Source organism: Myxine glutinosa, chromosome 3 (assembly GCF_964187855.1).
Source record: "Myxine glutinosa chromosome 3, kmMyxGlut1.1, whole genome shotgun sequence".
In the NCBI taxonomy this organism is placed as follows: domain Eukaryota; kingdom Metazoa; phylum Chordata; class Myxini; order Myxiniformes; family Myxinidae; genus Myxine; species Myxine glutinosa.
The window spans coordinates 27,896,916-27,913,067 of NC_136263.1; the positions used below are offsets into that span (position 1 = coordinate 27,896,916).

General features: G+C 40.4%; 1 protein-coding gene across 1 annotated transcript in view; it reads left to right on the forward strand.

Annotated features, from left to right (window-relative positions):
* LOC144891279 (homeobox protein MSX-1-like) overlaps nucleotides 1–5,658 on the forward strand; it is a 60,853-nt gene extending 55,195 nt beyond the window's left edge. Inside the window, exon 3 of the mRNA XM_078773788.1 lies at nucleotides 3,770–5,658. Coding sequence (XP_078629914.1) covers nucleotides 3,770–4,015 — 246 coding nt within the window. The 3' untranslated portion in view covers nucleotides 4,016–5,658. The remainder of the gene's footprint in view (nucleotides 1–3,769) is intronic.
* The last annotated feature ends 10,494 nt before the right edge of the window (nucleotides 5,659–16,152 follow it).

Here is a 16,152-nt window from a genome sequence, read left to right on the forward strand (position 1 = left end):
AGCTGTTGCAACTTTCCACAGATTTACTACGATTATCCCACTGCCATCAAGTTGTCACGTTGGAAGAAATTGTTTGGTGTGTTTTAGGCTCTGGAGTCTATAGTCTCCATGCTCCTCCTCCCCACATATGTTCCATACATCACGTCCTCCTCCGTGCTTTCTCCTTACTCCTATCACCTATCCTCAACAACTCCTCCATTTCCTCTCCAATGCTCCTTCCTTTTCCTTTCTCATATTTCGTTTTATAAATGGATGTCACGCAAAACCCAGGCAATTGTAGTATGTAGAAAGCCCTTAAAGCAGACACAATTAATTGCATAAACAGAGTTTGCCATTTAAAGTAAGTAATGCCTTTTTTTTTCTTTCTTTTTTGTATACAAGATCGAGGCTCGTGTAAGAGCTAACATTAATCACACAAAAAGACAAACTGACACAAAACATAAGATAAAGGGAGCGGGAGACAAGATGGAGAGAGGGAAGCACACAAGTACAATATTTGAGAACAGGGACATCAGGAGATCTGTGGGAGGGAGAAGGCTTGGGGGGAGGAGGCACGGGAAGGGGGGAGGGGGGTGGGAGAGGTATAAAACACAAGGACACCAAGGACTTTCAGGAAAGAAGTTGGTATTTCAAAAAAGTGCATCTGGGGTGAATTAGCGGGGGTAGAAAAGATCAAGGTTTTGGATTGGGGAAGATAAGAGATGGTGGTGAACAGCTGTTTTAAAGACCTGGAGGGAGGAGTGGGATTGAAGAGAGTGAGGGAGTTTGTTCCAGAGGTGGGAGTAAAGGGGAATGAAAGAGTGAAGGTGAAAAGAGAGTCTTGATTTCGGCAGTTTAACCATGAGAGGGTTGCAGGCAGATCTTGTGCGACCTGTAGGAATATTTGGGGGACAGAGCCCAGAGAGAGCTGGGGGGGCAAGGCCGGAGAAGAGTCGATAGAAGACAGATAGACCACCTACCTACCTGCGGTGAGTGAGTGAAAGGCCCTCGGAGTCTATGCCTGTAAATAGTCAAGTAATCTTCCATGAGCCTTGACTTTATGAGGAGAATCATCAGGTAAATTTCTGCACAAACGTCTCATTGAGCACAACATTAACATTTTGTTCAGCACACCGTGGAAATATGACGTCATGAAAAGAATACATTTTCCATGGAAAGTGTGTTGAGAGACTATCTCTGGCATATGCAAGTTTTCCTACATTCGATGACTGCTCACAAATATAAAAAAGAATGTTCTGCATTGTCATTACACACGCACACACACACGTCCTGAACACGTTACAAAGGTCACAGTCACGTGGTACTTCAAGTGTACCTCATTGCAGGAAGCATGTACGACTTTACTTGGACAAACCCTAACAATGTATAGTCAGAAAGTAAGACTTTAATATGAACTAGCCGGCCCATAACGCGCAGGCCCACTTTTTGTTGTGTCGTTACCCCATGCACACCAAGTTAAATGTGGGCTAAAGCTAATGGTTCACTTTGTCTGTCTGTCGGTCTGCCTACAAATGTCGGTTTATGATCGACGAATAACTTAATTTCATTTGAATGTTATACAAAAAAAAAAAATTTGTCTCTGCATTCGTCCCAATCGTGCATTCACAGAGGAGTGAGATAAATTTTTTTTACTCTGTCTGTCTGTCTGTCTGTCTGCCAGTCAAACAAAATTGAAAATCATTCCAAACAGGAAACGTATTTTTTTTAATGACGTCATAAAAGACAAAAAACAGGCATGAATAACTAATGTAACATGTTAGATAAGGTGGTGTAGAAGACGCTGCATAAATGGTGGTAAACTTCCCAAAAACTTTTTTCCCACAACCTTTAAAAAAATCTATATTTTATTTAAATTGAATTATATGCTTGAACACTAGAAAACAAATGGTCTTTTTGGTACTTTCAAAAACCTTTCATTTAGCAGGACCTTGATATTAAACAGGACAGCATTTTATATCTCGACCAATCAAATTTGCTGCTCACAGAAGACCCCGCCCATGCCATTTTTTTTCTCAAGACTGTGCTGGGCAAGTTGTTGTATGAACTCTCTAGTTTGTAGTTGTATATTTTGTTTTGGAATTCTAAGAATGGGGAAACAGGAAGCATTTCATTGATATTCCACTGTTTGGGATCGTCGAGGCACGGCCACCACCAAAATGATTCCACTCAAAAAATAACCATTTGGGTGATTAATTGTTTACATTTGTGAAATATTGTTGGGATGCTGAATAGGTAAGGCCATGTGAAGCATAGATCATGCTTGCTTTATCTGGACATTTATCGATGTGAATTATGAAAATGTTTTGTCCAAACTAAAAAATATTTGTGTCTGCATTGCCTGGGCCCTTGGTCATCAATATGGTGGCATTTTCAGTTTTGAGTGATCAATAGTTTGGGAGGAGATGCAAAACTGACACATACACACTCCATCTTATTGTGTGTCTGTGGGGATATGTGTGTGTGTGTGTGTGTGTGTGTGTGTGTCTGTGTGTGTGTGTGCGTGTGTGTGTGTGCGTGTGTGTGTGTGTATGTGTGTGTGTGGCTCTGTGTGTGTGTGGCTCTGTGTGTGTGTGGCTCTGTGTGTGTGTGGCTCTGTGTGTGTATGGCTCTGTGTGTGTATGGCTCTGTGTGTGGCTCTGTGTGTGTCTGTGGGGCTCTGTGTGTGTGTGTGTGTGTGTGTGTGTGTGTGTGTGTGTGTGTGTGTGTGTGTATGGCTCTGTGTGTGTGTGGCTCTGTGTGTGTGTGTGTGGCTCTGTGTGTGTGTGTGTGTGGCTCTGTGTGTGTGTTTGTGGGGCTCTGTGTGTGTGTGTTTGTGGGGCTCTGTGGGGCTGTGTGTGTGTGGCTCTGTGTGTGGCTCTGTGTGTGTGTCTGTGGGGCTCTGTGGGTGTGTGTGTGTGGGGCTCTGTGTGTGTGTGTGTGTGTGTGTGTGTGTGTGTGGCTCGGTGTGTGTGTGGCTCTGTGTGTGTGTTTGTGGGGCTCTGTGTGTGTGTGTTTGTGTGTGTCTGTGGGGCTCTGTGTGTGTGTCTGTGGGGCTCTGTGGGTGTGTGTATGTGTGTGTGTGGCTCTGTGTGTGTGTGTGTGTGTGTGTGGCTCTGTGTGTATGTGTCTGTGGAGCTCTGTGTGTGTGTGTGTGTGTGTGTGTGTGTGTGTGTGTGTGTGTGTGTGTGTGTGTCTGTGTCTGTGTGTAATCAATATAATGTATGAGGCAACAATGAATTGATAATAATATCGTGACGTTTCGACCGACTTTGCAGTTTTGTTCACATCGTTACTTTGTCAGTTTTGCTTTATATATGGAATTTTTAAACTCCTGCGTATAATGCCTTATGGAGCCATTTTCAGAGGGGGTTTTTCAGAGAAGAGTTTATTTGATTGTAAACATATGCAAGTGTCCAAGGGCCATTTGCAAAATAACTTTGACAAAGCCAAGGAGTCGAGTGGTTTTGGGAAAGTCAAACTTTATCCGCTTGGGAAAGAGAAGAGAGATGGACATTGTCAGAATGCGGAAAGGTGGACCATGATGGCAAAGCATTTGGAATAGAGAAGAAAAGTACAATAATGAAAATGAGAGTGAGGTGTATTGAAGAAGGAGGCACATATATGAGCTTCACATTCACCATCGCTTAGGTAATTTGGTCAGATTAGAGTTTCATATTTAACATAAAAGTAAAAACAACACACTCTTGAACAGATGAATTGCCAGAAAGAATAAGTGTATCAAATGCACATGGGGGCACAGTGGCTGCAATGACGCGGATTTTGCCTGCAGGTGAAGATCTGGTTCCAGAACCGACGCGCCAAAGCCAAGAGACTGCAGGAGGCAGAGCTGGAACGTCTCAAGCTCGCCGCGAAGCCTCCGGCCCTGACCGCACCCTTTGGCCTGCCGCACTTCGGTCCGTTCGGCGGAGGCTTGGCCGCACCGGGCATCTTCGTCGCGCCCGGTCTGTTTCCTCGAATTCCCATGAACCACATGGGTCTTCACGCATCTCCCTTTGGCTATTACCACCATTCCTAATATTCAAAGACCATTCTGCGATCGGTCGTGCTACATCCGCGTGAGGCGATCCTCGGACGGTGAACGATGGCCAAAACGTGTAAATCTGCTTTCCGCTTCACGATAATTGTGGAAGCGAATCGTTTTTAACAATGACATTTGTGTACAGATAAACTCCGGAACATCTGCACCCGGAAAGTTTCATTGGAAAGAGAACTCGGGGGGCCATGCGCGGAAGGCCCGAGTCGCACGCTCTCTGCGCATGCGCGTGCCTTTTTACTCGGAACCTTCCTCGGACCTCTCTGGAGACTCGTCCATTGGGAGGGTGGAGGTGGTGGAGATATTTATGTCGTGGAACGTCGTGAAAGTGTGCTCTTCCACACCGAAGGCCGTGATTCTTGGTGTACTTTTTCCACATAGGCAACAACGCAATTATGTGTATTTCTTACTGATGGATTGTATTTACGAGTACGTCAAAGGCGCCTAATAAAATCGTGTACAGACCAGTAACGTGCCGCTGTACATGTACAAATCTGTTATACAAAGCTGTGTTTTTTTCCAGTTGTAAATCTCGATTTCCACTGTTAGTCAGGTTCACGATGTCAATAAATTATATTTCGTTCAAAATCATGGTAGATTAGCAAACCTATACATTTTTGGAAAGGTTATAGCATAAGGAAACTAAAAATCAATGTTTACATTTGGAGAGATACCTGTATGGCGGCCATTTTGGATTTTCAAAATGGCCACTGTAAAATACATATTTTGTTCTATTTCTGCCTCTAATTACCCTAAAAACTTTAAAAATATACTAAACCTATATTTTCAGGGACAAGGAATCCAATGAAAGTATCAAATTAGTGCTATGGGGAATGGTAAGACACGAATCAAAGGTTTTGAATTGCAAAATACTGTCTTTATATTCGCGATAAGTTGCATAATCAAATACATGTTATCATTTTGTACAGGCAGTTAATAACGTCAAAATGTGTCACAATAATTCATATCACCAAACATACACAGGCAGTCAGCAAAATCATATATACACATGCAGTCAGTATAACTTCACATCTACACAGGCAGTCAATGACAAAATATACACAGGCAGTCAATGGCATCAAACATACACGATTACAGAATATGCCATTTAGAGTTCGTCATCACCGTCCTGTGTGTCGTATCCGACAATATAGTCCGCATCGTTTTCACAGTCCGTTCCACACAAGCAAAGGTCGGTCAAATTGATTGGCAAATCGAATTGGTCGAATGGTCGATCGAAGCGATTGGTCGAATGGTCGAATTGGTCGAATGGAATTGGTCGATTGGTCGAATCGAATTGGTCGGAATTGGCAAATGTAAACATCGATTTTCAGATTTTCCATGTAATAACGTTTCCAAAAATGTATAGGTTTGCTAATCTACCATGATTTTGAACGAAACAACATAGTGAACCTGACTATGTCTACAAAGCTGTAAAACGACGTGAAACTACGATGTGAGCCTCATCCACATCATTACCTGCAAATGTCACCTGCGAGGTGTGGGGACGAAACCATAACGTATGTACATTGATGGTTGTATGGCATTGTACGTCAAAAAATGATCATACTCAGACCATTGCTCATTGTGGTAGAGAATAAATGAGGACTTTTATTCATCAATGCATTAAAATTTGGAAATTTTTTTTGCAAAAACAAAACGAGATTCCCCATGAATTACCAATAATAAGGGCCGTTCAAAAACATCGATGAGATACCAATAGTCTAACGGGCTGAAAATAAAGTTCAACAAGGAGTATGCTTGAATGAAAAAAACACTTTTATATTTTATTAATCATTACATTTACAACTGAAACATGGAAACAAAAAAAAACATCGATATGCTTCATAGACTATTACGAGTACCTCCTTCAGAGATCGGGGAACTTTACTGAACACCTCTCCAAAGAATATGACGTCATAGAATACTTTGATCTCAACTTAATACAGCACTGCAAATGATGGTGTCGTTACATATGGGTTCATTTAATTACTATCGAAATGGTTACATAAAAACACTCACACACACACAGTATACACACACACACACATATATATATATATATATATATATATATATATATATATATATATATATATATATACATACTAACGTCGTCACTGAGCAACGGGCTTATTTTAGCTGAGCATAATGACTGTTCCTGAGTTGTGTTGTCATGATTTACACCAATCATAATACAAACAATTGTTTTGCAAAAATTTATTTGTAGTGTTTGTGAAATTACATTTTTATAAGCAATTTAGGTTGAAGATTCAGAATTGAAAAAAAAAAAATTAAAAAAAGAACCCCTCAGCACACACACAGGGGAGGGGTAGGTGCAGATTGGAAGTTTGGGACGATTACACCTCACCACCACGTAATTTAAAACACCTCACCACCACATAATTTAAAACACCTCACCACCACATAATTTAAAACACCTCACCACCACATAATTTAAAACACCTCACCACCACATAATTTAAAACACCTCACCACCACATAATTTAAAACACCTCACCACCACGTAATTTAAAGCACCACACCACCACATAATTTAAAACACATCACCAACACAAAATTTAAAACACCTCACCACCACATAATTTAAAACAACTCACCACCACATGATTCAAAACACCTCACCACCAGGTAATTTAAAACACCTCATCACCACGTAATTCAAAATACCTCAGCACCACATAATTCAAAAAATCCTCACTACCACGTTATTCAAAACACCTCACCACCACATAATTCAAAACACCTCACCATGTGCTTCAAAACACCTTACCACCACGTAATTGAAAACACCTCACCGCCACATGATTCAAAACACCTCACCACGTGATTCAAAACACCTCACCACCAGGTAATACAAAACTCATAACCACGTAATTCAAAATACCTCAGCACCACATAATTCAAAACACCTCACAACCAACCACGTCATTCAAAACACCTCACCACCACATAATTCAAAACACCTCACCATTTGCTTCAAAACACCTCACCAGGTAATTCAAAAACACCTCATCACCCACGTAATTCAAAATACCTCACCATCACGTAATTCAAAACACTTCACCACCACGTAATTCAAAACACCTCACCACCATGTAATTCAAAACACTTCACCACCACTTAATTCAAAACACCTCATCACCACGTAATTTAAAACACTTCACCACCACATAATTCAAAACACCTCACTACCATGTAATTCAAAACACCACACCACCACATAATTCAAAACACCTCACCACCACTTGATTCAAAACACTTCACCACCACGTAAATCAAAACACCTCAGCACCATGTAATTACAAACACCTCACAACCACGTGATTCAAAATACCTCACCACCACGTAAATCAAAACACCTCAGCAGCATGCAATTACAAATACCTCATCGCCACGTAATTGAAAACACCTCACCACCACGTGATTCAAAACACCTCACCACCACTAGATTCAAAACACTTCACAACCATGTGATTCAAAACACCTCACCACCAGGTAATTCAAAACACCTCATCACCACGTAATTCAAAATACCTCACCACCATGTAATTCAAAACACCTCACCATCACTTAATTCAAAACACCTCATCACCACGTAATTCAAAACACCTCACCACCACATAATTCAAAACACCTCACTACCACGTAATTCAAAACACTTCACCACCACGTACATCAAAACTCCTCAGCACCATGTAATTACAAACACCTCACCACCACGTAATTCAAAACACCTCACAACCACATGATTCAAAATACCTCACCACCACGTACATCAAAACACCTCAGCACCATGTAATTACAAACACCTCACCACCACGTAATTGAAAACACCTCACCACCACATGATTCAAAACACCTCACCACCAGGTAATTCAAAACACCTCATCACCACGTAATTCAAAATACCTCAGCACCACATAATTCAAAAAATCCTCACTACCACGTTATTCAAAACACCTCACCACCACATAATTCAAAACACCTCACCATGTGCTTCAAAACACCTTACCACCAGGTAATTCAAAACACCTCATCACCACGTAATTCAAAATACCTCACCATCACGTAATTCAAAACACTTCACCACCACGTAATTCAAAACACCTCTCCACCATGTAATTCAAAACACCTCACCACCACTTAATTCAAAAGACCTCATCACCACGTAATTTAAAACACTTCACCACCACATAATTCAAAACACCTCACTACCACGTAATTCAAAACACAACACCTCCACATAATTCAAAACACCTCACCGCCACCTGATTCAAAACACTTCACCACCACGTAAATCGAAACACCTCAGCACCATGTAATTACAAACACCTCACTACCACGTAATTCAAAACACCTCACAACCACGTGATTCAAAATACCTCACCACCACGTAAATCAAAACACCTCAGCACCATGTAATTACAAACACCTCAGCACCATGTAATTACAAACACCTCACCACCACGTGATTCAAAACACCTCACCACGTGATTCAAAACACCTCACCACGTGATTCAAAACACCTCACCACCAGGTAATTAAAAACACCTCATCACCACATAATTCAAAATACCTCAGCACCACATAATTCAAAACACCTCACTACCACGTAATTCAAAACACCTCACCACCACATAATTCAAAACACCTCACCACGTGATTCAAAACACCTCACCACCAGGCAATTCAAAACACCGCATCACCACGTAATTCAAAATACCTCACCACCACATAATTCCAAACACTTCACCACCATGTAATTCAAAACACCTCAGCCCATGTAATTAGAAACACCTCACCACCACGTAATTCAAAACACCTCACCACCACTTGATTCCAAATACCTCACCACCACGTAAATCAAAACACCTCAGCACCATGTAATTACAAACACCTCACCACCACGAAATTAAAAACACCTCACAGCCACAAAATAAAAAACACCTCACCACCACGAAATTGAAAACACCCCACAGCCATGAAACACGAAATTAAAAACACCTCACAGCCACGAAACACGAAATTAAAAACACCTCACTGCCACGAAACACGAAATTAAAAACACCTCACAGCCACAAAATAAAAAACACCTCACCACCATGAAATTGAAAACACCTCACAGCCAGGAAACACGAAATTAAAAACACCTCACAGCCACAAAATTAAAAACACCTCACCACCACGAAATTGAAAACACCCCACAGCCATAAAACACGTAATAAAAACACCTCCCAGCCACAAAATTAAAAACACCCCATAGCCACGAAACACCTAATTAAAAACACCTCACAGCCACAAAACACGAAATTAAAAACACCTCACAGCCACGAAACACTAAATTAAATACACCTCACAGCCACAAAATTAAAAACACCTCACAGCCATAAAACACAGAATAAAAACACCTCACAGCCATAAAACACGTAATAAAAACACCTCACAGCCACAAAATTAAAAACACTCACAGCCACAAAATTAAAAACACCTCACAGCCACAAAATTAAAAACACCTCACAGCCATAAAACACAGAATAAAAACACCTCACAGCCATAAAACACGTAATAAAAACACCTCACAGCCACAAAATTAAAGACACCTCACAGCCACAAAATTAAAAACACGTCACAGCCACGAAACACGTAATTAAAAACAGCTCACAGCCACTAAACACAAAATTAAAAACACCTCACAGCCACAAAATTAAAAACACCTCACCAACACGAAATTGAAACACACCTCACAGCCACGAAACACGAAATCAAAAACACCTCACAGCCTCAAAATTAAAAACACCTCACCACCACAAAATTAAAAACACCTCACAGGCACGAAATTAAAAACACCTCACAGCCACGAAACACGAAATTAAAAACACCTCACAGCCGCGAAATTAAAAACACCTTACCACCACGAAATTGAAAAAACCTCACAGCCAGGAAACACATAATAAAAACACCTCACAGCCAATAAACACGAAATTAAAAACACCTCACAACCAGGAAACATAATAAAAACACCTCACAGCCAGGAAACATAATAAAAACACCTCACAGCCAATAAACACGAAATTAAAAACACCTCAAAACCATAAAACACTTCATAAAAACAGCTCACAACCACAAAATTAAAAACACCTCCCTGCCACGAAATATGAAATTAAAAACACCTCACAGCCACGAAACACGAAATTAAAAACACCTCACTGCCACGAAACACTTAATTAAAAACACCACATCCACGAAACACGAAATTAAAAACACCTCACAGCCACGAAACATGTAAGTAAAAACACCTCACAGCTACGAAATTAAAAACACCTCACAGCTACGAAATTAAAAACACCTCACCACCACGAAATTAAAAACACCTCACAGCCACAAAATTAAAAACACCTCACGGCCATGAAACACGTGATTAAAAACACCTCACAGCCTTGAAACACGTAATTAAAACGCCTCACAGCCACGAAACACGTATTTAAAACGCCTCACAGCCACGAAACACGTATTTAAAAACACCTCACAGCCACGAAACACGTAATTAAAAACACCTCACAGCCATGAAACACGAGCTTAAAAACACCTCACAGCCAAACACGAAATTAAAAACATCTCACAGCCACGAAACACGTAATTGAAAACACCTCACATCCACAAAATTAAAACACCTCACAGCCACGAAACACGAAATTAAAAACACCTCACAGCCAAGAACCACGAAATTAAAAACACTTCACCACCACAAAATTAAAAACACCTCACAGCCACGAAATTAAAAACACCTCAACCACGAAATTAAAAACACCTCACAGCCACGACACACGAAATTAAAAACACCTCACAGCCACGAAACACGAAAGTAAAAACACCCCACAGACATGAAACACGTAATTAAAAACACCTCACAGCCACAAAACACGTAATTAAAAACACCTAACCACCACGTCATTTAAAAACACCTCACAGCTACGAAACACGAAATTAAAAACACTTCACATCCAGGAAACATGAAATTAAAAACACCTAACCACCACATAATTCAAAACACCTCACCACCACATAATTCAAAACACCACACCACGTAATTCAAAACACTTCACCACCACGTAAATCAAAACACCTCAGCACCATGTAATTACAAACACCTCACAACCACGTGATTCAAAACACCTCACCACCACGTAAATCAAAACACCTCAGCAGCATGCAATTACAAACACCTCATCGCCACGTAATTGAAAACACCTCACCACCACGTGATTCAAAACACCTCACCACCACTTGATTCAAAACACTTCACAACCACGTGATTCAAAACACCTCACCACCAGGTAATTCAAAACACCTCATCACCACGTAATTCAAAATACCTCACCACCATGTAATTCAAAACACCTCACCATCACTTAAATCAAAACACCTCATCACCACGTAATTCAAAACACCTCACCACCACATAATTCAAAACACCTCAGCACCATGTAATTACAAACACCTCACTACCACGTAATTCAAAACACCTCACAACCACGTGATTCAAAACACCTCACCACGTGATTCAAAACACCTCACCACCAGGTAATTAAAAACACCTCATCACCACATAATTCAAAATACCTCAGCACCACATAATTCAAAACACCTCACTACCACGTAATTCAAAACACCTCACCACCACATAATTCAAAACACCTCACCACGTGATTCAAAACACCTCACCACCAGGCAATTCAAAACACCGCATCACCACGTAATTCAAAATACCTCACCACCACATAATTCCAAACACTTCACCACCATGTAATTCAAAACACCTCAGCCCATGTAATTAGAAACACCTCACCACCACATAATTCCAAACACTTCACCACCATGTAATTACAAACACCTCACCACCACGAAATTAAAAACACCTCACAGCCACAAAATAAAAAACACCTCACCACCACGAAATTGAAAACACCCCACAGCCATGAAACACGAAATTAAAAACACCTCACAGCCACGAAACACGAAATGAAAAACACCTCACTGCCACGAAACACGAAATTAAAAACACCTCACAGCCACAAAATAAAAAACACCTCACCACCATGAAATTGAAAACACCTCACAGCCAGGAAACACGAAATTAAAAACACCTCACAGCCACAAAATTAAAAACACCTCACCACCACGAAATTGAAAACACCCCACAGCCATAAAACACGTAATAAAAACACCTCCCAGCCACAAAATTAAAAACACCCCATAGCCACGAAACACCTAATTAAAAACACCTCACAGCCACGAAACACGAAATTAAAAACACCTCACAGCCACGAAACACTAAATTAAATACCCCTCACAGCCACAAAATTAAAAACACCACCACCACAAATTAAAAACACCTCACAGCCACGAAACACGAAAATAAAAACACCTCAAAGCCACGAAATTGAAAACACCTCACCACCACGAAATTGAAAACACCTCACAGCTATAAAACACGTAATAAAAACACCTCACAGCCACAAAATTAAAAACACTCACAGCCACAAAATTAAAAAAACCTCACAGCCATAAAACACAGAATAAAAACACCTCACAGCCATAAAACACGTAATAAAAACACCCCACAGCCATAAAACACGTAATAAAAACACCTCCCAGCCACAAAATTAAAAACACTCACAGCCACAAAATTAAAAAAACCTCACAGCCATAAAACACAGAATAAAAACACCTCACAGCCATAAAACACGTAATAAAAACACTTCACAGCCACAAAATTAAAGACACCTCACAGCCACAAAATTAAAAACACGTCACAGCCACGAAACACGTAATTAAAAACAGCTCACAGCCACTAAACACAAAATTAAAAACACCTCACAGCCACAAAATTAAAAACACCTCACCAACACGAAATTGAAACACACCTCACAGCCACGAAACACGAAATCAAAAACACCTCACAGCCACAAAATTAAAAACACCTCACCACCACGAAATTAAAAACGCCTCACAGGCACAAAATTAAAAACACCTCACAGGCATGAAATTAAAAACACCTCACAGCCACGAAACACGAAATTAAAAACACCTCAGCCACGAAATTAAAAACACCTTACCACCACGAAATTGAAAAAACCTCACAGCCAGGAAACACATAATAAAAACACCTCACAGCCAATAAACACGAAATTAAAAACACCTCAAAACCATAAAACACGTAATAAAAACAGCTCACAACCACAAAATTAAAAACACCTCCCTGCCACGAAATACGAAATTAAAAACACCTCCCTGCCACGAAATACGAAAGTAAAAACACCTCACAGCCACGAAACACGAAATTAAAAACACCTCACTGCCACGAAACACGTAAGTAAAAACACCTCACAGCTACGAAATTAAAAACGCCTCACAGCCACGAAACACGAAATTCAAAACACCTCACCACCACGAAATTAAAAACACCTCACAGCCACAAAATTAAAAACACCTCACAGCCATGAAACACGTAATTAAAAACACCTCACAGCCAAACACGAAATTAAAAACATCTCACAGCCACGAAACACGTAATTGAAAACACCTCACAGCCACAAAATTAAAACACCTCACAGCCAAGAACCACGAAATTAAAAACACCTCACCACCACAAAATTAAAAACACCTCACCACCACGAAATTAAAAACACCTCACAGCCACGAAATTAAAAACACCTCACCCACGAAATTAAAAACACCTCACCCACGAAATTAAAAACACCTCACAGCCACGAAACACGAAATTAAAAACACCCCACAGACATGAAACACGTAATTAAAAACACCTCACAGCCACAAAACACGTAATTAAAAACACCTAACCACCACGTCATTTAAAAACACCTCACAGCTACGAAACACGAAATTAAAAACACTTGACATCCAGGAAACATGAAATTAAAAACACCTAACCACCACATACACCTCACTACCACGTAATTCAAAACACCACACCACCACGTAATTTAAAACACCTCACTACCACGTAATTCAAAACACTTCACCACCATGTAAATCAAAACACCTCAGCACCATGTAATTACAAACACCTCACAACCACGTGATTCAAAACACCTCACCACCACGTAAATCAAAACACCTCAGCAGCATGCAATTACAAACACCTCATCGCCACGTAATTGAAAACACCTCACCACCACGTGATTCAAAACACCTCACCACTACTTGATTCAAAACACTTCACAACCACGTGATTCAAAACACCTCACCACCAGGTAATTCAAAACACCTCATCACCACGTAATTCAAAATACCTCACCACCATGTAATTCAAAACACCTCACCATCACTTAATTCAAAACACCTCATCACCACGTAATTCAAAACACCTCACCACCACATAATTCAAAACACCTCACTACCACGTAATTCAAAACACTTCACCACCACGTACATCAAAACACCTCAGCACCATGTAATTACAAACACCTCACCACCACGTAATTCAAAACACCTCACAACTACATGATTCAAAATACCTCACCACCACGTACATCAAAACACCTCAGCACCATGTAATTACAAACACCTCACCACCACGTAATTGAAAACACCTCACCACCAAATTATTCAAAACACCTCACCACGTGATTCAATACACCTTACCACCAGGTAATTCAAAACACCTCATCACCACGTAATTCAAAATACCTCAGCACCACATAATTCAAAAAACCGTCACTACCACGTTATTCAAAACACCTCACCACCACATAATTCAAAACACCTCACCATGTGCTTCAAAACACCTCACCACCAGGTAATTCAAAACACCTCATCACCACGTAATTCAAAATACATAACCATCACGTAATTCAAAACACTTCACCACCACGTAATTCAAAACACCTCTCCACCATGTAATTCAAAACACCTCACCACCACTTAATTCAAAAGACCTCATCACCACGTAATTTAAAACACTTCACCACCACATAATTCAAAACACCTCACTACCACGTAATTCAAAACACAACACCACCACATAATTCAAAACACCTCACCACCACCTGATTCAAAACACTTCACCACCACGTAAATCAAAACACCTCAGCACCATGTAATTACAAACACCTCACTACCACGTAATTCAAAACACCTCACAACCACGTGATTCAAAATACCTCACCACCACGTAAATCAAAACACCTCAGCACCATGTAATTACAAACACCTCAGCACCATGTAATTACAAACACCTCACCACCACGTGATTCAAAACACCTCACCACGTGATTCAAAACACCTCACCACCAGGTAATTAAAAACACCTCATCACCACATAATTCAAAATACCTCAGCACCACATAATTCCAAACACTTCACCACCATGTAATTCAAAACACCTCAGCCCATGTAATTAGAAACACCTCACCACCACGTAATTCAAAACACCTCACCACCACTAGATTCAAAACACTTCACAACCATGTGATTCAAAACACCTCACCACCAGGTAATTCAAAACACCTCATCACCACGTAATTCAAAATACCTCACCACCATGTAATTCAAAACACCTCACCATCACTTAATTCAAAACACCTCATCACCACGTAATTCAAAACACCTCACCACCACATAATTCAAAACACCTCACTACCACGTAATTCAAAACACTTCACCACCACGTACATCAAAACTCCTCAGCACCATGTAATTACAAACACCTCACCACCACGTAATTCAAAACACCTCACAACCACATGATTCAAAATACCTCACCACCACGTACATCAAAACACCTCAGCACCATGTAATTACAAACACCTCACCACCACGTAATTGAAAACACCTCACCACCACATGATTCAAAACACCTCACCACCAGGTAATTCAAAACACCTCATCACCACGTAATTCAAAATACCTCAGCACCACATAATTCAAAAAATCCTCACTACCACGTTATTCAAAACACCTCACCACCACATAATTCAAAACACCTCACCATGTGCTTCAAAACACCTTACCACCAGGTAATTCAAAACACCTCATCACCACGTAATTCAAAATACCTCACCATCACGTAATTC